Below are 23588 nucleotides of genomic sequence, written 5' to 3'. Positions count from 1 at the left end.
AGAAAGACAGAGAGATTGGGGGGAAGAGAGAGAGACTGGGAGTGTGAGAGAGAGAGAGAGAGAGAGAGAGATTGGGGGGAAGAGAGAGAGACTGGGAGTGTGTGAGAGAGAGAGAGAGAGAGAGAGAGAGAGACACTGGAAGTGTGAGAGAGAGAGAGAGAGAGACTGGGCGTGAGAGAGAGAGAGAGAGCGAGTCTGGGAGTGTGAGAGGGAGTGTGAGAGAGAGTGAGAGAGTGGGAGTGTGTGAGAGAGAGGGAGTGTGAGAGAGAGAGAGAGAGAGAGAGTGGGAGTGTGTGAGAGAGAGAGAGAGAGAGAGAGTGGGAGTGTGAGAGAGAGAGAGAGACTGGGAGTGAGAGAGAGAGAGAGAGAGAGAGAGAGAGAGACTGGGAGTGAGCGAGAGATAGAGAGAGAGAGATTGGGAGTGAGAGAGAGAGAGAGAGAGAGAGAGAGAGAGAGAGACTGGGAGAAGGAGACAGACCATACCTTGGTGCCAAATATGTAACAACATGTCACAACCTGAGGACTGTTTAAAATTAATACTGAATGTACCCAACGATGTTCAACGACTTTAAATTAATACTGTTTAAACTAATATTGTATGTACCCAACGAAGGTCAAAATTGTTTGACACCTACAGAATGTTGGAAACTGTACTTGTTATGTAAGCTTTGGCAATATGGTTCCCTGTAAACTTTCATGCCAATAAAGCATTTGAATTGAATTGAATTGAGTGGGAGTGGGAGTGGAAGTGGGAGACAGAATGTTGGAAAACTGTACCTTTTTGCAATGTAAGCTTTGGCAATATGGTTCTCTGTAAACTTTCATGCCAATAAAGCATTTGAACTGAACTGAACTGAACTGAGAGAGTGGGGGAGAGAGAGAGTGGGGGAGAGAGAGAGAGAGAAACAGAAATGCATTTCCTCCTAAAATGCGAAAAATTCAACACATCAAGAAACATATTATTCAACAAGCTAAGCCAAACAACCCCAGATTTCAAAGAATTGGATGACCTGTCAAAATTGAGATTAGTCCTGGGAGAAGGAGACAGACCATACCTTGGGGCCAAATATGTAACAACATGTCACAACCTGAGGACTGTTTAAAATTAAGACTGTTTAAAATTAATATTGAACGTACCAAATGAAGTACAAAGACTGTTTAAAATTAATATTGTTTAAAAGTAATATTGTATGTACCCAACAAATGTCAAATCGATTGACACCTACAGAATGTTGGAAAACTGTACCTTTTTGCTATGTAAGCTTTGGCAATATGGTTCTCTGTAAACTTTCATGCCAATAAAGCATTTGAATTGAATTGAGTGGGAGTGTGAGAGAGAGAGAGTGAGAGAGAGAGAGAGAGAGGGAGTGTGAGAGAGAGATTGGGAGTGTGAGAGAGAGAGATTGGCAGTGTGAGAGAGAGAGAGAGAGAGAGATTGGAACCGTGCTTTTATACCTGACCCAAGACCCCCCTCTAGACCACAGACTGTAGACCAAGAACTGAGAAAGATCATGACGATGCTGAACAGCCTGATAGAAAGCCGGAGAAATTATTAATATTGTTATTTATCATTATTGTTATCTTATCAGTATTATTACTATTATTAGATAGATATATGTGCATGCCTCATGAAATTTATACTAAATCATCATTTAGCATTATAGAAAATAGTGTTTCCACACGCATCCCACAAAATAGGTCCATTTTATTTCGTTTTATTGAACTATATAAATGTGTTCTTTCCACATAAGCTGCTGGAATATCCAGGGCCTCCGCTCCTCAACTTTTGGGATGAAGAGTACAGACCCTGAATTCCTAAAAAGCTATAAAAGACATTGATATAATTGTGTTAACAGAAACATGGTGCCAAAAGGACATGCCGACCCACTGTCCTCCAATGTACCATGAAATCATTGTGCCCTCAGTAAAGAACACTAAGACACGCAAGGGCAGAACCTCCGGGGGAATCCTGGTGTGGTATAAAGGAGAACTGAACAAACACATCTCACCGATAAAACAGGGAAAATCACACGTATGGCTAAAATTAGATAAAAATATAGGAATAGCAAAAAACGATGTTTACTTATGTGCGATCTACATACCTCCAATAGAATCGCCATATTTTGAAGAGGAGATATTTGACACTCTCCACATGGAAATCAGCCATTTCCAGGCCCAAGGAAAGGTGCTACTATGTGGGGACCTAAATGCAAGGACAGGATGTGAACCTGACTTCATAGACCCACAGGGCAACAACCATGTGTTTGGCCAGAGCCCTCTATATGTCACACCAGCCATCGCAAACCGGAACAACCTCGATTGTGAAATAAATAAAAGCGGTAGGGAGGTAGTGCAACTCTGCCGAGCCTTAGGCCTGTACATAGTTAACGGTAGGTTCAGAGGGGACTCCTTAGGGAGACTCACATATTCCTCAACTCTTGGGTCTAGTGTGGTGGATTATACAATCACTGACCTGGACCCCTGCGATATCAACGCATTCACTGTCAGGCAGCAATCCCCCCTCTCAGACCATAACCAAATAAGTGTGTACCTTAAACTTTCTGCCCAACTACAGACACAAAAAAGGAACCCAGTAAGCTACATAAAATAAACCAGACATACAGATGGGCCCCAGACAGTGGAGATAAATTCATCACAGCACTAAATTCACCTGATCTCACAAGTAAAATTTCAAAATTTAAAGAAAATCTATATGAGATCACCAGAGATGGTGTAAACATGGCCATAGAGGATATAAATATGATCTTCCATGAGGCAGCTGTAAAAGCCGACCTCGTGAAACAGAAGAGGAGCGTCACAAAAGACAAAATAAAAATAAGAAATGGTTTGACCACGAATGCAAAAATGCCAGAAAAGACCTGAGAAAAATATCAAACCAAAAGCATCGGGCAACCAAACAATCCGGACCTACGTACTAGATACAATGAAACCCTCAAAAGATATAAACACACCATTAGGAACAAAACACAAAACTATACCCACAAAATACTCGAAGAAATTGAAAACTCCACCAATCCAAAACAATTCTGGGAAATGTGGAATAACCTGAGTACAACACAATTGCAAGCATTACCAATCCAAGATGGCGACATCTGGAGAACACATTTTGAAAACCTCTACAAAGACATCCCAATAAACGAAACAAACCCAAGTCAACATCAGGTCACAGAAAAACTCCACACATTAGAAGCAACAATTAAAGACAACCAAAACCCTCTAGACTCCCCAATCACATGGAAAGAACTGGCCACAAAAACAAAATCTCTCCACCTAAAGAAAGCCTGTGGCCCAGACAACATCAAAAATGAAATGCTCAAGTTCAGCAATATGGAGATGCAGGGTGCGGTACTCAAATTATTCAACATCATATTACGTTCAGGCTGTTTTCCCCGATATCTGGTGCCAAGGACTAATCTCCCCCATATATAAAAGTGGAAACAAATCAGACCCAAATAACTACCGCGGCATCTGTGTCAACAGTTGTCTAGGGAAGTTATTCTGCAGTATTCTAAATAGTGGATTACTTGATTTTCTTAACAAACATAATATCCTCAGAAAAAACCAAATAGGCTTTCTTCCAAAACACCGCACCACCGACCATATCTATACCCTTCACACCCTCATTGAAAAACATATACACCAAACAAAAAACGGGAAAATATTCGCCTGTTTCATCGACTTCAAGAAAGCCTTTGACTCTATATGGCACGAAGGGCTCTATTATAAACTTCTTCAGTGTGGAATAGGGGGCAAAGTCTATGACCTTATTAAATCAATGTATCTGAAAAACAAATGCGGGGTCAAAATTGGAGACAAACGCACCGATTTCTTCACCCAGAGAAGAGGCGTCCGGCAGGGCTGCAATTTGAGCCCGACCCTGTTCAACATATACATAAATGAATTAGCAGACATGCTGGAGCAAAGCGAGTCACCAGGTCTCCGTCTCCTGGATGGAGAAGTGAAATCCCTGTTCTATGCGGAACGACCTGGTTCTGCTGTCTCCCACAGAACAGGGATTACAGCAACAACTAGACCTACTCGACAAATACTGCCAAAATTGGGCTCTAACAGTAAATCTAAAGAAAACCAACATCATGATTTTTCAAAAAAGGCCCAGATGTCAGGAAAACAAATACCAGTTTACCCTCAGTGATATCACTATAGGACACACTATGAGCTACACCTACCTTGGTCTAACTATTACAGCATCAGGGAGCTTCAGCATAGCAGTGAATGCACTAAAAGAAAAAGCCCGAAGAGCCCTATATGCAATAAAAAGAAAATTCTACAACATCCAAATCCCAATCAAAATCTGGCTCAAAATATTTGACAGCATAATCCTGCCCATTGCACTGTACGGTAGTGAAGTATGGGGCCCGCTAAATCACCAAAGCTACACTAAATGGGAAAAACATACAATAGAAGCCCTACATGCAGAATTCTGCCGAAGCATCCTTCGCACCCAAAGAAAAACGCCAACAAATGCATGCAGAGCCGAACTAGGCAGATACCCACTGATAATAAACATCCAAAAACGAGCACTAAACTTCCTAAATCACCTCAAATCCAGCTCCCCAGACACCCTTCATTTCAAAGCCTTTCAGACCCAAGAGCTAAACCCAGAAAAGAGTCCCCTGAGTCAGCTGCTACTGAAACTAAGTACTCAGCCGGACCCTGACCAGCCCCAGACCAACACAGCCGTCCAAACACCAATCCGAGTGAACCAAATCATTAAAAAATGCAAAGAAACCTACCTGGAACATTGGAACAAAATAACCGAAAGCCAAAGCAGATTAGAATGTTACCGGGCCCTAAAAAGAGAATATAAACTGGCAGACTACCTCACGACCATCAGAGACACAAAACAGAGACAGACCCTCACCAGGTACAGACTAAGCGACCACCAACTGGAAATTGAAAAAGGCAGATACAAGAAATCCTGGCAGCCTAGAGAGAATAGAATATGCGATCAATGTCTGGCTGGCGAGGTTGAAACAGAAATGCATTTCCTCCTAAAATGCGAAAAATTCAACACATCAAGAAACATATTATTCAACAAGCTAAGCCAAACAACCCCAGATTTCAAGGAATTGGATGATCTGTCAAAATTTGAGATTAGTCCTAGGAGAAGGAGACAGACCATACCTTGGGGCCAAATATGTAACAACATGTCACAACCTGAGGACTGTTTAAAATTAAGACTGTTTAAAATTAATATTGAACGTACCAAATGAAGTACAAAGACTGTTTAAAATTAATATTGTTTAAAAGTAATATTGTATGTACCCAACAAATGTCAAATCGATTGACACCTACAGAATGTTGGAAAACTGTACCTTTTTGCTATGTAAGCTTTGGCAATATGGTTCTCTGTAAACTTTCATGCCAATAAAGCATTTTAATTGGAATTGGAATTGGAGAGAGATTGGGAGTGAGAGAGAGAGAGATTGGGAGTGTGAGAGAGAGAGAGAGAGAGATTGGGAGTGAGAGAGATTGGGAGTGTGAGAGAGAGAGTGATTGGGAGTGTGAGAGAGAGAGAGATTGGGAGTGTGAGAGAGAGAGAGATTGGGAGTGTGAGAGAGAGAGAGATTGGGAGTGTGAGAGAGAGAGAGATTGGGAGTGTGAGAGAGAGAGACTGGGAGTGTGCGAGAGAGAGAGATTGGGAGTGTGAGAGAGAGAGATTGGGAGTGTGAGAGAGAGATTGGGAGTGTGAGAGAGAGATTGGGAGTGTGAGAGAGAGATTGGGAGTGTGAGAGAGAGAGAGATTGGGAGTGAGAGAGAGAGATTGGGAGTGTGAGAGAGAGATTGGGAGTGTGAGAGAGATTGGAAGTGAGAGAGAGAGAGATTGGGAGTGTGAGAGAGAGAGACTGGGGGGAGAGAGAGGAGAGAGACTGGGGAGGGAGAGAGAGAGAGAGGAGAGAGAGAGACTGAGGGGGGAGAGAGAGAGAGACTGCGGAGAGAGAGAGAGAGAGAGAGAGAGAGAGAGACTGAGGGGGAGAGGGCGAGCGACTGAGGGGGAGAGAGGGAGACTGGAGGAGAGAGAGAGAGATGGGGGAGAGAAAGAGAGTAGAGAGACGGGGGGAAAGAGAGAGAGAGAGACTGGGGAAAGAGAGAGAGAGAATGGGGGAAAGAGAGAGAGAGAATGGGGGAAAGAGAGAGAGAGAGACTGAGGGGGAGAGAGAGAGAGAGACTGAGGGGGAGAGAGAGAGAGAGACTGAGGGGGAGAGAGAGAGAGAGAGAGAGAGAGACTGAGGGGGAGAGAGAGAGAGAGAGAGAGACTGAGGGGGAGAGAGAGAGAGAATGGGGGGAGAGAGACGGGGAGAGAGAGAGAGAGAGAGAGACTGGGGGAGAGAGAGAGATGGGCGAAGGGAGAGAGAGACTGGGGGAGAGAGAGAGAGACTGGGGAGATGGAGAGAGCGAGAGAGCGACGGGGGGGGGGAGAGAGAGAGAGAGAGAGAGGAGAGAGAGAGAGAGAGTGGAGGGAGAGGGAGGGAAGCGAGCGCGGCAGCGACCGGGGGAGGGGAAGAGCGAGCGACCGGGGGAGGGGAAGCGAGCGCGCGCGACCGGGGGAGGGGAAGCGAGCGCGCGCGACCGGGGGAGGGGAAGCGAGCGCGCGCGACCGGGGGGAGGGGAAGCGAGCGCGCTGCGACCGGGGGAGGGGAAGCGAGCTGCGCGCGACCGGGGGGAGGGGAAGCGAGCGCGCGACCGGGGGAGGGAAGAGAGAGCGACTGGGGGGGAAGAGTAGGGGGGGAAGGGGAGGGGGGGGAAGGGGAGGGGGGGGGAAGGGGAGGGGGGGGGAAGGGAGAGTCCCCGGGCCCCGCCCCCCCGATCACCCGAGACCCGCATCTCCTGAGCCCCGCCCCCCCCGATCTCCCGAGCCCCGCCCCCCCCGATATACCGAGCCCCGCCCCCCGATATACCCGAGCCCCGCCCCCCCCGATCTCAGGAGCACGGCCCCCCCCCCGATCTCCCGAGCCCCGCCCCCCCCGGAGCCCCCGATCCCCACCCCCCCGATCCCCGCCCCCCGCTCTCCGGAGCCCCGCCCCCCGATCTCCGGAGCCCCGCGCCCCCCGAGGGTGGACCCCCCCCAATCTCCCGAGCCCCGCCCCCCCCCCCCCGATCTGTAGTCCGGGCCCGCGATCTCCCGATGTCCCGCCCCGCGATCTCCCGATGTCCCGCCCCCCGATCTCCCGCCTCCCGCCCGATGTCCCGAACCCCGCCCCCCGCAGCAGCGGCGTCCCACTCTCCGGAGTCCTGCCCTCCCGCTCTCCGGAGCCCCGCCCTCCAGATCGCCGATTGCGGCTGAGAGACCCGCCCCCCCGCCCGAGCCGGGCGCGGAACAGAGAGACGGCCGCGTCTCAGCTGCTCCTGCTGCGCGCGCACCCTGACCCTCGTGGCTGACGCCGATTGAGATCGGGGACAGCCGTTTAAAAAAAAAAAGCCAGAGCGGGCTCTCGCGGGCGGGCGGCGCATGCGCGGTCAGTGCCAGCGGCGCGGGGCGGCCCGCGGGGAGTAGGCAGGGAAACCCTGCGGGCTGGCGGCCGTTAGCGAGCGGCTCACTTCGGGCGGCCCGCCCGCTCCGGCCCCGACACTGTCAAACCTGAGAGGGGGAAGTAGAGAGTGACAGAGAGGGAAGAGGAGAAGGAGAGAGAGGGAAGAGGAGAAGGAGAGAGAGGGAAGAGGAGAAGGAGAGAGAGAGAGAGAGAGAGAGAGAAATTTTTTGAGCTTCAGGCCTGCCTGCAGCGGGCCTGGAGAGCAGCCCCGAGTCCCCCCTGCGCGAGGGTGAGGAGGAGGGGGGGGTTGCTAAACACAATATAAAACTCAAATAAATTGTTAATTAAATACCTAACACATAATTCAAATATTTACCTTACTTCCCTAACACACTGAAAGTGTGGGAAAAAAATCATGAAAAATCAAGATGGCGGTCGCTCACCTCGGTTCAGAAGGATAAGGCCCGCCCACACACGCACCGATTGGTCGACCGGTCAGGTCACCAAAGCGTAGGATTGGTCAATTGTCAAGTCACTCGACACTCAACTGTAGGATGGCACGCGCCAGGAACCCGCCGTACGATTGGGCGACCTCGACGTCACACGGTCGCTAATGAGATGCTAATGAGCGGAACGCTGAACGTTTTTGGATACCGCGGGCGCGATTTTTGTCCGACCGAAACGTAAATACGCCTATGACCGGTCCGGAATCGCAAGCTTTCTTTTGAGGCGACGCGCGCGTCGGTACGCTCTATAACTTTCAAACGTATAGAACACGGACAGACAGACAGACATCAGGACAGACAGAAGAGCCGCTTTATATATATATAGATAGATATGTGGGCAGCTTTAACCCAATTTCTTTGGGTGTAAGCCCACAAATTTGTACATAATTCATCAAAAATGAGAATTAAATTGCCTGCCTCGTTCAGTCACAAGGATGAATGTTGCTGGAATTCAAAATTATGCAGTAAAACTGTTCTCGTGTTAAGATTAAGACGGATTATTGGGCAAAGTACAGGTAACTTTATTCTGATTCTGATTTATGCTATACCTGACTTGAGACTGTTCAATGGTGGGACACAGTATACAAAATGGCCAAGTATACTACTCCCTCACAATTATATTCCTCAACTTGACCAGCACAAAACTGCACCAAGAAAAAAAAATTCAATCTCATACTTAGCAGATTTCCTTCTGCATCTCTGAGAGGTGCACCTCCTCCTCCTCTTCCCCATGGATTGTAAATTCTCATTTCTTGCTCAAGTTTTGCATCATATCTCTCAGTTTCTTCCTTTTCTTTTCTCTTCCTCTCCTCTCTTTCTTGTATCTGTATAAAGACATCAAGTATTTAAGAATAATTGTCGAATCTCATTTAAAAAATCAGCTGAAGACAGAGTACAAATGGGGACAGCACATAGGTAGAACTAGGAATGAAGTTCTGCTGAGGGAGTTTGAGGAGCTAGGATCCAAATTAAGAAGCAGAACCTCAAAGGTAATAATTTCTGGATTGTTACGCGAGCCACGCGCAAATTGGCATAGGGACAAACAGATTAGAGGTTTAAATGCACGGCTCAAAGAGCAGTGTGGAAGCGGTTTCAGTTCATGGGGCACTGGCACCAGTACTGGGGAAAGAGGGAGCTGTTCCGTTGGGACGGGCTCCACTTAAACCGGGCTGGGACCAGTGTCCTGGCGAACCGAATAACTAGGGCAGTAGAGAGGGCTTTAAACTAATGAAGGGGGCGGGGGGGTGGGAGGATTCAGGAAAGAGTAAATTTAAAAGCAGCGAGAGAAATGCCAAGGCTCTAGAGCAGAGCAGAGTTTTGGGTAAAAATAAGCAGAGTGGGTCAGGAAGGGAGAGAGAGGGTAACAAAGGTAATAGGGCATCAGTGACTAAGGTGACATCAGGGAAAAATAGAAATAAGTCAAAGCTAAAGGCACTGTATCTGAATGCGCGAAGCTTCCGCAACAAAATTAATGAATTAATAGCGCAGATAGAAATTACTGTAACAGGTTTGATCTAATAGCCATTACGGAGACGTGGTTGCAAAGTGGCCAAGGTTGGAAACTAAATATTCCAGGATACTTAACTTTTAGAAGAGATAGGCAAAATGGAAAAGGAGGGGTAGCCCTGATAATAAAGGATGGGATAAAGACAGTGGAGAGAAAGGATCTTAGCTCTGAAAATCAAGAAGTAGAATCAGTTTGTGTGGAGCTAAGAAACAGCCAGGGACAGAAAACATTGGTGGGAGTTGCTTATAAGCTACCAAACAGTAGTTGTAATGTAGGGCAGAGTATAAATCAGGAAATTAGAGGCGCATGTAACAAGGGTAATACAGTAATCATGGGGGACTTTAATCTACATATAGACTGGGCAAACCAAATTTGCAGTAATAGTGTGGAGGGTGAATTCATGGAATATATGCAAGATAGTTCACTAGATCAGTAGGTTGAGGAACCAATCTGTTCGGAGTGTTTTGAGGTTGTAACTAGCAGAACAGATAAGGGGGAACCAGTGGATGTGGTGTATTTGGATTTTCAGAAGGCATTTGATAAAGGTGCCACACAAGAGGTTATTAAACAAAATTAGGGGTCATGGGATTGGGGGTAATATACTAGCATGGATTGAGGATTGGTTAACGGACAGAAAACAGAGAGTAGGAATAAATAGGTCATTTTCAGGTCAGCAGGCTGTAACTAGTGGGGTACCGCAAGGATCAGTGCTTTTGCCTCAGCTATTCACAATCTACATCATTGATTTGGATGAGGGAACAAAATGTAATATATCCAAGTTTGCTGATGATACAAAGCTGGGTGGGAATGTAAGTTGTGAGGAGGATGCAAGGAGGCTTCAAGGGGATATAGACAGGCTAAGTGAGTGGGCAAGAACATGGCAAATGGAATATAATGTGGAGAAATGTGAAGGGGGTTGGGAACCTGAGCAGGGAGACAGAGGAAAGGAAAACAGGGATAAAAGCAAAAGATAGGAAGGAGAAAAACAAAAGTGGCAGTCAGAGAAATCAACGGTTTAAATCAAACGTGGCCACAGTAAATAATAATTCTAATAGGTCTAAGAGCATTAAAAAAACAAGCCTGAAGGCTTTGTGTCTTAATGCGAGGAGCATTTGTAATAAGGTGGATGAATTGGCTGCACAAATAGAGGTAAACGAATATGATTTGGTTGGGATTACGGAAACGTGGCTCAAGGATGGCCAAGACTGGGAACTCAACATCCAGGGGTATTCGATATTCAGGAAAGATAGGCAAAAAGGAAAGGGAGGTGGGGTAGCATTACTGGTTAAAGAAGGGATTAATACAATTGTAATGAAGGATATTAGCTCTGATGATGTGGAATCTGTATGGGTAGAATTGAGAAATACTAAGGGAAAAAAACATTAGTGGGAGTGGTATATAGACCTCCAAACAGTAAGGCGGAGGTTGGGGATGGCATTAAAAGGGAAATTAAAGAAGCGTGCAATAAGGGCACAGCAGTCATCATGGGTGACTTTAACCTACATATAGATTGGGCCAACCAAATTAGTAACAATACTGTGGAGGAGGAATTCCTGGAGTGTTTACGGGATGGTTTCCTGGACCAATATGTCAAGGAACCAACCAGAGATCAGGCCATCTTAGACTGGGTATTATATAACGAGAAAGGATTAATTAGCAATCTTGTTGTACGAGGCCCCTTGGGTCGGAGCGATCATAATATGATCGAATTCTTCATTAAGATGGAGAATGAAGTAGCTGACTCAGAGACAAGGGTCCTCAATTTAAATAAAGGAAACTACAATGGTCTGAGGAACGAGTTGGGTAGGATTGATTGGGGAATGGCACTCAAAGGGTTGACGGTGGATAGGCAATGGCAAACATTCAAAGACCGAATGGATGAGCTACAGAATTTGTTCATCCCAGTTTGGCATAAAAATAAAACAAAAAAGGTGATTCAACCGTGGCTAACAAGGGAAATTAGGGATAGCATAAGATCCAAGGAGAGGACATATAAATTGGCCAGAAAAAGCAATAATCCTGAGGATTGGGAGCAGTTTAGGAGTCAACAAAGGAGGACAAAGGGATTAATTAAGAAAGGGAAAATAGAATGAGAGTAAGCTTGCAGGGAACATAAAAACTGACTGTAACAGCTTTTATAGATATGTGAAGAGAAAAAGATTGGTGAAGTCAAGCGTAGGTCCCTTGCAGTCAGAATCAGGGGAATTTATAATGGGAAACAAGGAAATGGCGGACCAACTAAATACATACTTTGGTTCTGTCTTCACAAAGGAGGACACAAATAACCTCCCAGAGATGCCGGGGTACATAGGGTCTGATGAAAGGGAGGAACTGAAAGAAATCAGTATTTGTAGGGAAATGGTGTTAGGAAAATTGATGGGACTGAAGGCCGATAAATCCCCAAGGCCTGACGGTCTACATCCCAGGGTACTTAAGGAAGTGGCCCTAGAGATAGACTCTGGAAAAGTACCCATGGATTGGAGGGTAGCTAATGTTACCCCACTATTCAAAAAAGGTGGTAGAGAAAAAGCGGGGAATTATACACCGGTAAGCCTGACATCGGTAGTGGGGAAAATGCTAGAGTCTATTATAAAAGATGTAATAGCAGAGCACTTGGAAAGCAGTGACAGGATCGGACAAAGTCAACATGGATTTACAAAAGGTAAATCATGCTTGACTAATCTACTGGAATTTTTTGAGGATGTAACTGGTAAAATAGATAAGGGAGAACCAGTGGATGTGGTGTATTTGGACTTTCAGAAGGCTTTCGATAAGGTCCCACATAAGAGATTAGCGTGCAAAATTAAGGCACATAGGATTGGGGGCAAGGTATTGACTTGGATAGAGAACTGGTTGGCGGACAGAAAGCAAAGAGTTGGAATAAACAGGTCGTTTTCCGAGTGGCAGGCAGTGACTAGTGGGGTACCGCAAGGATCGGTCCTAGGACCCCAGCTATTCACAATATATATTAATGATCTGGACGAGGGAATTGGATGTAATATCTCCAAATTTGCAGACAACACAAAGCTGGGTGGGAGGGTAAGCTGTGAGGAGGATGTCGTGAAACTCCAGTACGATTTGGACAGGTTGTTGGGTGATTGGGCAGAAACATGGCAAATGCACTATAATGTGGATAAATGTGAGGTTATCAACTTTGGTGGCAAAAACAGGAAGGCAGATTATTATTTGAATAGCAATAGATTGGGAGAAGGGGAAGTGCAGAGAGACCTGGGTGTTATTGTGCACCAGTCGCTGAAGGTAAGCATGCAGGTGCAGCAGGTGGTTAAGTAGGCAAATGGTATGTTGGCCTTCGTAGCAAGAGGGTTCGAGTACAGGAACAAGGATGTCTTGCTACAGTTGTACAGGGCCTTGGTGAGGCCGCACCTTGAGTATTGTGTGCAGTTTTGGTCGCCTTACCTGAGGAAGGACGTTCTTGCCATGGAGGGAGTGCAGCGAAGATTGACCAGGCTGATACCTGGGATGGCAGGAATGACATATGAGGAGAGATTGTGTCGATTGGGCTTATACTCACTCGAGTTTAGAAGATTGAGGGGGGATCTCATCGAAACCTATAAAATTCTGTCAGGCCTGGACAGACTAGATGCAGGAAGGATGTTTCTGATGGCCGGGGAGTCCAGAACCAGGGGTCATAGTCTAAGGATAAGGGGTAAGCCATTTAGGACTGAAATGAGGAGGAATTTCTTCACCCAGAGAGTGGTGAACCTGTGGAATTCTCTACCACAGAGGGCAGTGGAGGCCAGTTCATTAAATATATTCAAGAAAGAGTTGGATATATTTCTTGAGGCTAAAGGGATCAAGGGATATGGGGAGAAGGCAGGGGCAGGGTACTGAATTTGGATGATCAGCCATGATCTCATTGAATGGCGGAGCAGGCTCGAAGGGCTGAATGGCCTACTCCTGCTCCTATCTTCTATGTTTCTATGTTTCTTTGAAGTTATCCACTTTGGCAGGAAAAATAGAAAAGCAGAGTATTTTCTAAATGGTGAGAGATTGGGAAATGTTGATGTTCAGAGGGACCTGGGTGTCCTTGTACACTAATCACTGAAGGTTAACATGCAGGTACAGCAAGCAATTAAGAAAGCAAATGGTAAGCTGGCCTTTATTACAAGAGGATTTGAGTAGAAGAGTAAAGACATCTTACTGCAATTATATAGGCCCCTGTGAGGCCATATCTGGACTATTGTGCAGTTTTGGTCTCCTTACCTAAGGAAGGATATACTTGCCATAGAGGGAGTGCAACGAAGGTTCACCAGGCTGGTTCCTGGGATGGAGGGATTGTCCTATGAGGGGAGATTGAGTAGACTAAGCCTATATTCTCTGAAGTTTAGAAGAATGAGAGGTGATCTCACTCAAACATACAAAATTCTTACAGGGCTTGACAGGGTAGATACAGGGAGGATGTTTCCCCTGGCTGGGGAGTCTAGAACCAGGGGCCACAGTCTCAGAATAAAGGGTCAGCCATTTAGGACTGAGATGAGGAGAAATTTCTTCACTCAGAGGGTGGTGAATCTTTGGAATTCTCTGCCCCAGAGGGCTGTGGAGGCTCAGTCATTGAGTATATTCAAGACAGAGACCGGTAGATTTTTGAATATTAAGGGAATCAAGGGATATGGGGATAGTGCAGGAAAGTAGAGATGAGGTAGAAGATCAGCCATGATCTTATTGAATGGCGGAGCAGGCTCGAAGGGTCAAATGTCCTACTCCTGCTCCTGTTTCTTATGTTCGTATTACCTAAGTTTTCTCATAAGTGTAAAATTCACAACTATCTGAATCATGAATTAGTGATGGCTGTAAAAGAAACTGTACATATTATATGTACATATTATAAACCAATAGCAAATTTAGGTTTGATAAAGTCATAAAATGCTCAAGTTTCAGTCCCATTAACATTATTCCAACCCATATGTGGTACTGCTTTATGGTGCATTGTGGACCATACATTATAATTTTTCAAAACAAATGTTTTTCAATGGTTTCAGCTTGGGTTTTTCTTTGCCAGTCAGGTACCTATTACAATTCAGGCTTCCTCCTAATTCTCTAGTTATACTCAGCAGTTTCCAATGGCAGGCATACATCGCCTGCATACACCCTTATGCATGCTGCCAATGGGAATAGCATGCCATAGGATTAACAATTGCCTTTTACCATAATATTTCACAACTGAAGGTTGCATTCCTGTCTTTTCCAGAAGGCAGAAAACAGCATGGCGTCAGACCACATCATTTAGGTTAAACTCAGTCATTGAATCTAATTACAACTACACAGAGGCAAAACAGCAGAATAATTAGCAATGCAAGTCTTGCATACAATTTTAAACTGTCTCAAAATTTACAAAGTGTCTTAGCATCCTTTCTGAATCTCTGACAGTTTTGGAAAAATGTGACGCAAGCACATTACTATCCGCAAAGCCCTGTCTCACTAATGTAACATGGAAACAAATGGTTATTAAAGCAAATGAAGTACAGAATAGCTGCACTTAGACTATTCAAGCTGGCTTTCAACACTTCAAATCAAAGGAGTTCTTCCTTCTAGACAAGCATCCTGTATTAAATCAATTTTCCTTTTCAAGCTAAAGCCTTCCAACTTTGATGAGTTTTATATTTGCTTTTGATACCTGACTTGCATATCAAATTGTTTGGTCCCAAGAACAATCCTTTATGATCATTATGTGACTGTAAACTTTGCATTTCTCCAGAAAATTTAGAAATTTCTTTTTGGTATGACCAACATATAATTGGGTGGAAAAATCATCTCAGGCAGTAATGTAAAACGGGCAGTATCGAATTGGGCACCTGTTCTACTACCTGCCCGATATTCAGTGCCACTAACTTCAACAGAACTGACTATCAAGCGGGGCATATAATAGGTGGCTAATGCGATACCACACATTCAATGCTACCACCCAAGGCTAATTTCTACCCCAATGATTTCCCTCCATGAGGCTCAGTGGGCTACACAGCATTCAAAGTAATGTATGTATCCCTAGTCAGCATTTGTGTATTGCTTTAACTCATTTTTACCCCCAAAATCAGAATAATTACTTTATTGGAAGTATTTAAGTTTCATTTTAAATTGACCATATATTTGCCCATCAAAAATTTAATATGAAGTAGTAAGAGATTTTAATTTATGTTTGCTTCCATCATATTGTTCTGGTGGACTAGAATAGGCAGTTCACTTTCACTCCTGTGTCACGTTATTAGGTTACAAACAACATTCCCGCTAAGCTGCACAGCTGTCTGGAGGTCCCGCTTATTGGCTTTTGAATGGGAGATTTTGCGAACGTGCAAAATTTTGAATGGGCCACACAACCAAAAAAGAATTCGGGGGAACATTGGTTAGAAGTGATACTAGGTCACATGATTAGTCCATTAATAATAATAATGAGATTTTACTGGCTGAAACCCTTACCTATACTTTTGTTGTCTCTATGCCTTGATTTCTCCAATGCCCTCATGAATCCAACCGATCTAAAATGCAACCACTTATATCCTATTCTGCAGTAAGTCACGCACGTCATCCCAATTCCCCATCCTCACTGACCTGCATTGGCTCCTACTCCTCTAACATATTAAATTTGAAATCGTTGTTATTTTCAAATGCCTCCATGGCCTCACCTCAACCTATCTCTGCAACCTCCCCCAGCTTTACGTCCACTCGGCACCCTTTGGTCCTCGCACTTTGATGTTTCATTCACCCAACCCACTCAATGTTTGGTGGTAGAGCCTTCAGCCACCACAGCCCCACTCTCTAGAACTCCTTCCCTAAATCTCTCCTCCCTGTTCTTTTTACAGCTTTAAAAATCTTCTCAAATTCCATATATTCAATCAAGCTTTTGGTCAATGCTCCTCATCTCTTCCTCCATGGCTCAGTGTCTGTTCCTTTATCCTTATTTTTTTTTAAATCCCCCTTCTGTAAAATGATTGGGACTTTTTCTACATTAAGTGTGCTGTATAAATGCAAGCTGTTGTTGCTGATGGAGTTTAGAATTATTTGGAAAAGCTTCATCCTTAAGTTACATTTCTCAGGTTGTAGATGAGTTTTTGTTTCCATCATTGAGAAATACTGTTATTGGCTAGTAAGATAACAACACCTAAAAAGAAATATTAGTGTATTATGTCCTATATATCTTAATGTAAAAGGAAAAAATGTTTTGGACCAATCACATTTACTAAATTAGACAGAAAATTGGCAAACCAAATTAGCATAAATGGAAAAACGCTTAATGTAGTTTCACCTGTTTTTTCAGGGAGTCCTGGTAACTTTGGGCACTTTCTTTTGATAAAACTGCTTTTTGTTCTGGCAGGAATCCACCACCTAGGTTTCTGACATTAGTGGCATCATGTGCATTTGTTGTGCTGCAAAGCAAAAGACTTAATGTTGTGCTTGATTTTTAAATTCACAAAATTCTATGAAAATATCATAGGACGACAATAAATGTCAGTTACTGACTCTGAAAAGGTAATTTTCCTTTATATATTCAGTTTTATACTTTACAATTCATTATTATACATGTACAGGCATATCAGACTATCAAAGCAAAATGACCTTTCTGAACTGTGCATTCTGGCAGATTGGACCTTCAGATTCTATGCAACTACAATGAACAGCAGCAATTCAGTCACTAACATTAGTTTAAAAGGACATTTTGTATGATATTGTCTACACCACAGTACTTTTGATTTATTTTTGGGAAGCAGGGGCAAAGATTTAACTCAGCAATCTGTACAGATTGAGAGATATAGATAGTAGAAAGATCAAAGTAATAAATTGAAAAAAACAACTACAAGGGAGTGTGGATAGAGCTAAACTGGAGAAAAATATTGACAAAGAAGTAGAATAACAGTGGAGAATGTTTAAAGGGGAGATCAAGAGAGTTCAGGGTGTATTCTACTAAAAAATAAAAACAAACTAGCCAAGAATGAGATGGATAAGTAAAGAGGTGAGGATAAAATTGAATCTAAAGAAAAAGGCACACACAAAGTACATAACTACTAAAGGACAACATAGCAAAACAAAGTATGACCACCTTCAGAAAGTAAGAGAGCCAATTAGGAAGGCAAAGAGCAAATCTGAAATTAAAATATCAAAAAATATAAAAGCAGGTGTGGCAGTATTGATCAACAAAACTATTATAGCACTGTGTAGTGATGATGTAGTTGAGGGGTCAAAGACAAAATCCATTTGGTAAGAATTAAGGAATAGAGGAGCTATTATGCTCCTGGGTGTATACTATAGGCTACCAAATAGTTGGAAGGAGATTGAGGAGCAAATTTTCAGACAAATTATAGAAAGATGCAAAAACTACAGAGTAGTGATAATGGGGGACTTCAATTATCCTAATATAGACTAGGATATTAGGATATCAGCTGTTCTCTTTTGCTATGTTGTCCTTTAATATTTATGTACTTTGTGTGTGCCTTTTTCTTTAGATTCAATTTTATCCTCACCTCTTTACTTATCCATCTCATTCTTGGCTAGTTTGTTCTTATTTTTTTTAGTAGAATACACCCTGAACACTATTGATCTCCCCTTTAAATATTCTGTGTCAGCTGTGTCTCAGTGGGTAGCACACTCGCCTCTGAGTCAGAAGGTTGCGGGTTCAAGTCCCACTCCAGGGACTTGAGCACATAAAGCTAGCTGACACTCCAGTGCAGTGCTGAGGGAGTGCTGCATTGTCGGAGGTGCCGTCTTTTGGATGAGATGTTAAACCGAGGCCCTGTCTGCTCTCTCAGGTGAACTTAAAAGATCCCATGGCACTATTTCGAAGAAGAGCAGGGGAGTTATCCCCAGTGTCCTGGCCAATATTTATCCCTCAACCAACATATCAAAAATAGGTTATCTGGTCATTATCACATTGCTGTTTGTGGGAGCTTGCTGTGCGCAAATTGGCTGCCGCGTTTCCCACATTACAACAGTGACTCCACTTCAATAGTACTTCATTGGCTGTAAAGTGCTTTGAGATGTCCAGTGGTCGTGAAAGGTGCTATATAAATGCAAGTCTTTCTTTCTTTAGGATAGTAACAGTGTAAAGGGCAAAGCTGGGGGGGGGGGGGGGCGGGTGGGGGAGGAATTCCTGAAATGTGTACAAGAGAACTTTCTTGATCAGTGTGTTTCCAACCAAACGAGGAAGGAAGCAGTGCTGGATCTAGTTCTGGAGAATGAAGTGGAACAAGTGGACCATGTTTCAGTGGGGGAGCATTTGGGAAACAATGATCATATCATCACGATTAGAATAGTTATGGAAAAGGAAAAGAAACAATCTATCGTACAAATACTCAACTGGAGGAGGGCTAAATTCAGTGAGTTGAAAAGGGAACTGGCCCAGGTGGATTGGAATCAAAAATTGGTAGGCAAAACAGTAATTGAACAATGGGAGGCCTTCAAGGAGAAGATGGTTCAGGTACAGAATAGACAAATATTCCACAAGGGGGAAAGGAAGCTGGAACTCCGTGGATGACAAAAGATATAGGGGGAAAAATTCAGTATCGCCCCGTTTGGGGCGCCATTATCGGCCGTGCGCAAAGTTTAGCGCCTGGCATTAATTATCGCCTCCGACAGCAAACTTGGCTTTTATCGCCCCTGGAGGTGATTGGAGCGCTAAATCAGGTGCTTCACACCTGTCTTAAGGCGCAAAGGCCAAGGAGCGAGGCGCTACCTCAGAGCACTGGCGAAGCAAGGAAGGGCAAATCAAAATGAACCTGCAAAGTGCTGCTCAGTACTCAAAACTCCTTCACACAGCGTTGAATCTCTCCAGAAGTCTCTCTCTCTCTCTCTCAGAATGCGTGGTGCAAAAATGTCACCGACAAAAAAAGGCAGGAAGCGGTCGCCTTTAAATAGCGCTCCCCTAGTCCCTTTCTGACAGCATAACGCTCCCCTCAACCTGTCATTGCTAGCGGCAGGCGGTAAGGCAGGGGGCGCCACTCAATATCCGGTCCCGGGCGTTGCGCACTCGACTGACGTCACAATCTGCTGGCGCAGGAGATCGTGGCGGTAGTGTTTAGCGCCGCCGCAAAATGTCTAGTTAATTTTGTGCACGGCGCAAACATCGCCGTGCCCGGGCGCTAGTTGCTTTGCGTCCCATTAGCGCCCTCTTAAGGTGCTAACGGGAGTCACAAACAACTGAATTTTTCCCCCATAGAGATTAAACCGAGACAGAAAAAGGAGGCTTATGACAAAGGTAACGTTCATAATACAGTGGAGAACCAAGCTAAATACAGAAAGTACAGAGGAGAGCTAAAAAAGGGAATAAGAGGGGCATAGAGAGACCATGAGAATAAATTAGCGCCTAACATAAAAGTGAACCCAAAAGTCTGATTAGGGACCAAAAAGCAGATCTCCTTAAGGAGGCAGAGTGCATGGCTGAAGTACTAAATGAGTACTTTCCATCTGTCTTCACTAAAGAATTGGATGCTGCCAATATCACAGTAAAAGGAGGAGGTAGTAGAGAAATTGAATAAGATAAAAATAAAGAGGTACTTGAAAGGTTGGCAGGGATCAAAGTAGAAAAGTCACCCAGTCCGAATGAGATGCATCCAAGGTTGCTGAGGGAAGTAAGGGCGGAAACAGCGGAGGCTCTGGCCACAATCTTCCAATCCTCCTTGGATATGGGAGTGGTGCCAGAGGACTGGAGGACTGCAAATATTACACCCCTGTTCAAAAAAAGGGGAGAGGGCTAAACCCTGCAATTACAGGCCAGTCAGCCTAATGTCGGTGGTGGGGAAACTTTGAGACAATAATCTGTGACAAAATTAACTGGCATTTGAAAAAGTATGGACTAATAAATGAAAGTCAGCACAGATTTTTTAAAGGCACATCGTGCCTGACTAACTTGATTCAGTTCTTTGATGAAGTAAGAGAGGGTTGATGAAGATAGTGTGGTAGATGTTGTGTACATGGATTTTCAAAAGTCGTTTGACAAAGTACCACATAATAGACCAGTTAGCAAAATTAAAGCCCGATTAAAGGGATATTAATGACCTGGACTTGGGTGCACAGGGCATAATTTCAAAGTTGACAAATGACACTAAACTCAGAAATGTAGTAAACAACAAAGAGTAACAGACTTCATGAGGACATAGACAGGTGAAATGGGCAGACATATGGCATATGAAATTTAACAGAAGTGTGAAGTGATACATTTTAGTACGAAGAATGAGGAGAGGCAATATAAACTAAATAATACAATTTTAAAGGGGTGCAGGAACAGAGGGACTGGGGGTGTATATACACAAATCTTTGAAGGTGGCAGGACAAGTTGAGAAGGCTGTTAAAATAGCATATGGGATTCATGGCTTTACTAATCGAGGCATGGGGGTCGATTTTAACTGAGTCGTGGAGGTGGCATTGGAGGCGTGCTGGGGGGGGGGGTTAAAATCGCAAAAACTGGCGGGTGGGACCCCTCCTGCCTGGTTCCCAACTCCGAGCCATTTTTACTCAGGCGTGTCTGATGGCCCTGAATCCGTCCCGCATCCAACAGACAGGACTGGTCTTTAAAGCCCTTAATCACCACTAAATGGCCTCTATAATCCCATTTTAACAGTCCCTTGCAATTTTAACCCTTTTCCCACGTAAAACACGCCTGGTGGGAATCACGACTATGAAACCTGGCGGAAGCACCATTGGCTTGCTGACTATCAGCTGCAGGTCAACCATTAAAGAGGAGATTTGATCAGCCATCATTTGCAGGTGGCAGGATTTTGTTGTCTCAGGCCTGGGGAAACTTTTACCAGGCTTAACCACACCTGTGGAAGGTTGGCGCCTCAGGCACATCTCCAGTGTGAACTCCTGGGAAACCCCTCTCGCCACCTTCACTCAGCGCTTCCTCAACGGCGGCATATGCCAGAAGCATGGGAGCCATTTATTTCCTTCCCTTCTGGGCATTAGAGGAGGTCGAGCACCAGGCGCGGCAGCAGCAGAACCAGGAACAACACCAGCAGCAGCGAGTGCCAGGCTGCTGCTCACCCACCTGAAGCTGCACAGGCCAGAAGGGGCCAGTGCCTGGAAGCCCGTTGGCGCAGGAGATACCCCCCAAACGTCTACAGACACAGGGTCAGCTACCTCAACATGACTGAGCAGCAGTGCCAAAGGCGGCTCCGACTTTCGCGAGAGGTAGTGACTGACATCTGCGCAATGCTACAGCAAGACCTGCTGCCCAGAGGACCAGGTGGACACCCCTTACTGGTGGACACCCCTTACTGGTGGCTATCAAAGTCACCACCGCACTCAACTTTTTTGCCTCAGGCTCATTCCAGGTATCATCAGCAGACATCAGCGGCATTTCCCAGGCGCCGCACATACTTGCATCACGCAGGTAACCGATGCCCTTTGCCCTCGCGCACAATCACATCCATTTCACCAAGGATCGCGCTAGTGTGATGGCGCGAGCGGTTGGATTAGCTCATCTGGCAGACTTTCCAAGGGTGCAGGGCGTCTTTGACTGCACACGTGGCCCTTAGGGCACCCCATCGCAAGCCAGGTATTTTTGTCAACCGAAAGGGCTTCCACTCCCTTAACGTTCAGCTGGTGTGTGACCACAAGGAGATTTTGCATGTTTGTGCCATGTACCCTGGCAGTTGCCATGACTCCTTCATACTGCGCCAGTCTAGTGTGCCTCCACTATTCAGTCCGCCAGACCAACTTCACAGATGGCTACTTGGAGACAAGGGCTATCCCCTGAGGACGTGGCTAATGACGCCGTTGAGGGGGCCAGCCAACGAAGCTGAGGAGCGCTACAACTCCACCCACATTTTCACCAGATCCATTATCGAGCAAACCATCAGTTTGTTGAAGATGCGCTTCAGATGCCTGGATAGATCAGGTGGAGCCCTACAGTACTCAGTAGCCAGGGTCTCCAGAATCGTTGTGGTTTGCTGTGCACTTCACAACATGGCACAGCGTCGTGGCTTGCAGATTCCTGAGGACCAAGTGGCTTCTCACATACCCTCCTCAGATGATGATGATGATGATGGAGGAGGGCGAAAACGACCATCCTGCAGAGGACCAACATCCAACGGTAGCATTACGCCAGAACATTGCTGCCCGGGATGCAAGGAACGCACTCATTCTGGCCAGATTTGCTTATCCTAGCCAATCAAGCACTTTTGCCTCGCAGCTTCTTACCTGAGCATCGACAATGGCCAAGACCCTGCGGATTCCTAGCTATTTGTCCAGCATACTGACAAATGTAATTAATCCTAAACCCTCAATGTGAAAGTCCCATTCGCGAAATGACACACACCACAAATACAGCAGTAGCCATCAGACTTTTTATTGACAGAATTCATCTGATGGCTTTTTTTTAAACAATACATAAAATTTCACCCAAGTGACTACCCTTGTGACTACTTGTGCTTTATTTTCCTCTTACGCGTGCTCCTACATAGTGGTTCCCCTGTGGCTTCAGCAGATGTGGAGGCCCCTTGCTCACTTTCCTGCTGCTCCTGTCTCGACATTTTTGGCGGGCGTTTTTTGGGGTGGCGAGCCTGTGAGGGCTCGTCAACAGTCTGCTGCTCCTGCGGCTGTGCAGGGGTTGAGACGTCTATCTCACTTAGGTGTGGACTCCGGTGGGGCTCTGACCGAGGGCTCTGCAGTGGCATGGAAGTGTGAGCGCTTGGAGAGGAACCCCCACTTCCTTGAGGCCTGCCACCAACCTCCCTCTCATGGGTCAGCTCCCCCTCCGCGCCTGCAAGTGGCTGGAGAGCACCTTGCTGCACATCAGGGGGGCCATGGGGACCTGTATCTGCAATGGCAGTCCTACTCAGAAGGACTTCCATGAAGGTCTGGTTTCTATGTTCAATAGATGCCCATCGCTCCTCAAGAGATGTCATTCTATTCTGAACAATGACCATGTTTTCCATACCCTGGCGACTTATCTCCTCCATGGCAGTAGCCCTCCTCTCCTCTACCATAGCCAGCCTTACCACAGAGGCAGCAATCATTTCCACGTAGGTAGCCATCCTTTCCGTGTTGATGCGTTCATGCACCAATGACTCCACAAAGGCTCTGCTCATGTTCGCTATGGACTCCTCCATTCACTCC

At 45.3% G+C, this 23588-nt stretch overlaps 1 protein-coding gene across 5 annotated transcripts in view; it reads right to left on the bottom strand.

Moving 5' to 3' along the window:
- The window catches only part of cspp1a (centrosome and spindle pole associated protein 1a), a 284247-nt gene that overhangs the window by 135732 nt on the left and 124927 nt on the right, over positions 1-23588 (bottom strand). For all 5 annotated transcript variants that reach the window (XM_085993101.1, XM_085993102.1, XM_085993103.1 and 2 more), the window contains 2 exons: positions 16786-16906; positions 8697-8844 (listed from right to left, as the gene is read on the bottom strand). In XM_085993101.1, the coding sequence (XP_085849227.1) occupies positions 8697-8844; positions 16786-16906 (269 nt within the window). The remainder of the gene's footprint in view (positions 1-8696; positions 8845-16785; positions 16907-23588) is intronic.

The sequence above is a fragment of the Somniosus microcephalus genome, chromosome 7 (genome assembly GCF_052327205.1).
Source record: "Somniosus microcephalus isolate GS21.2 chromosome 7, FLI_Smic_1.0, whole genome shotgun sequence".
Taxonomy (NCBI): Eukaryota; Metazoa; Chordata; class Chondrichthyes; order Squaliformes; family Somniosidae; genus Somniosus; species Somniosus microcephalus.
Note: the sequence above shows the minus strand (reverse complement) of the source record. Positions and strands in the feature narration are given on the sequence as shown.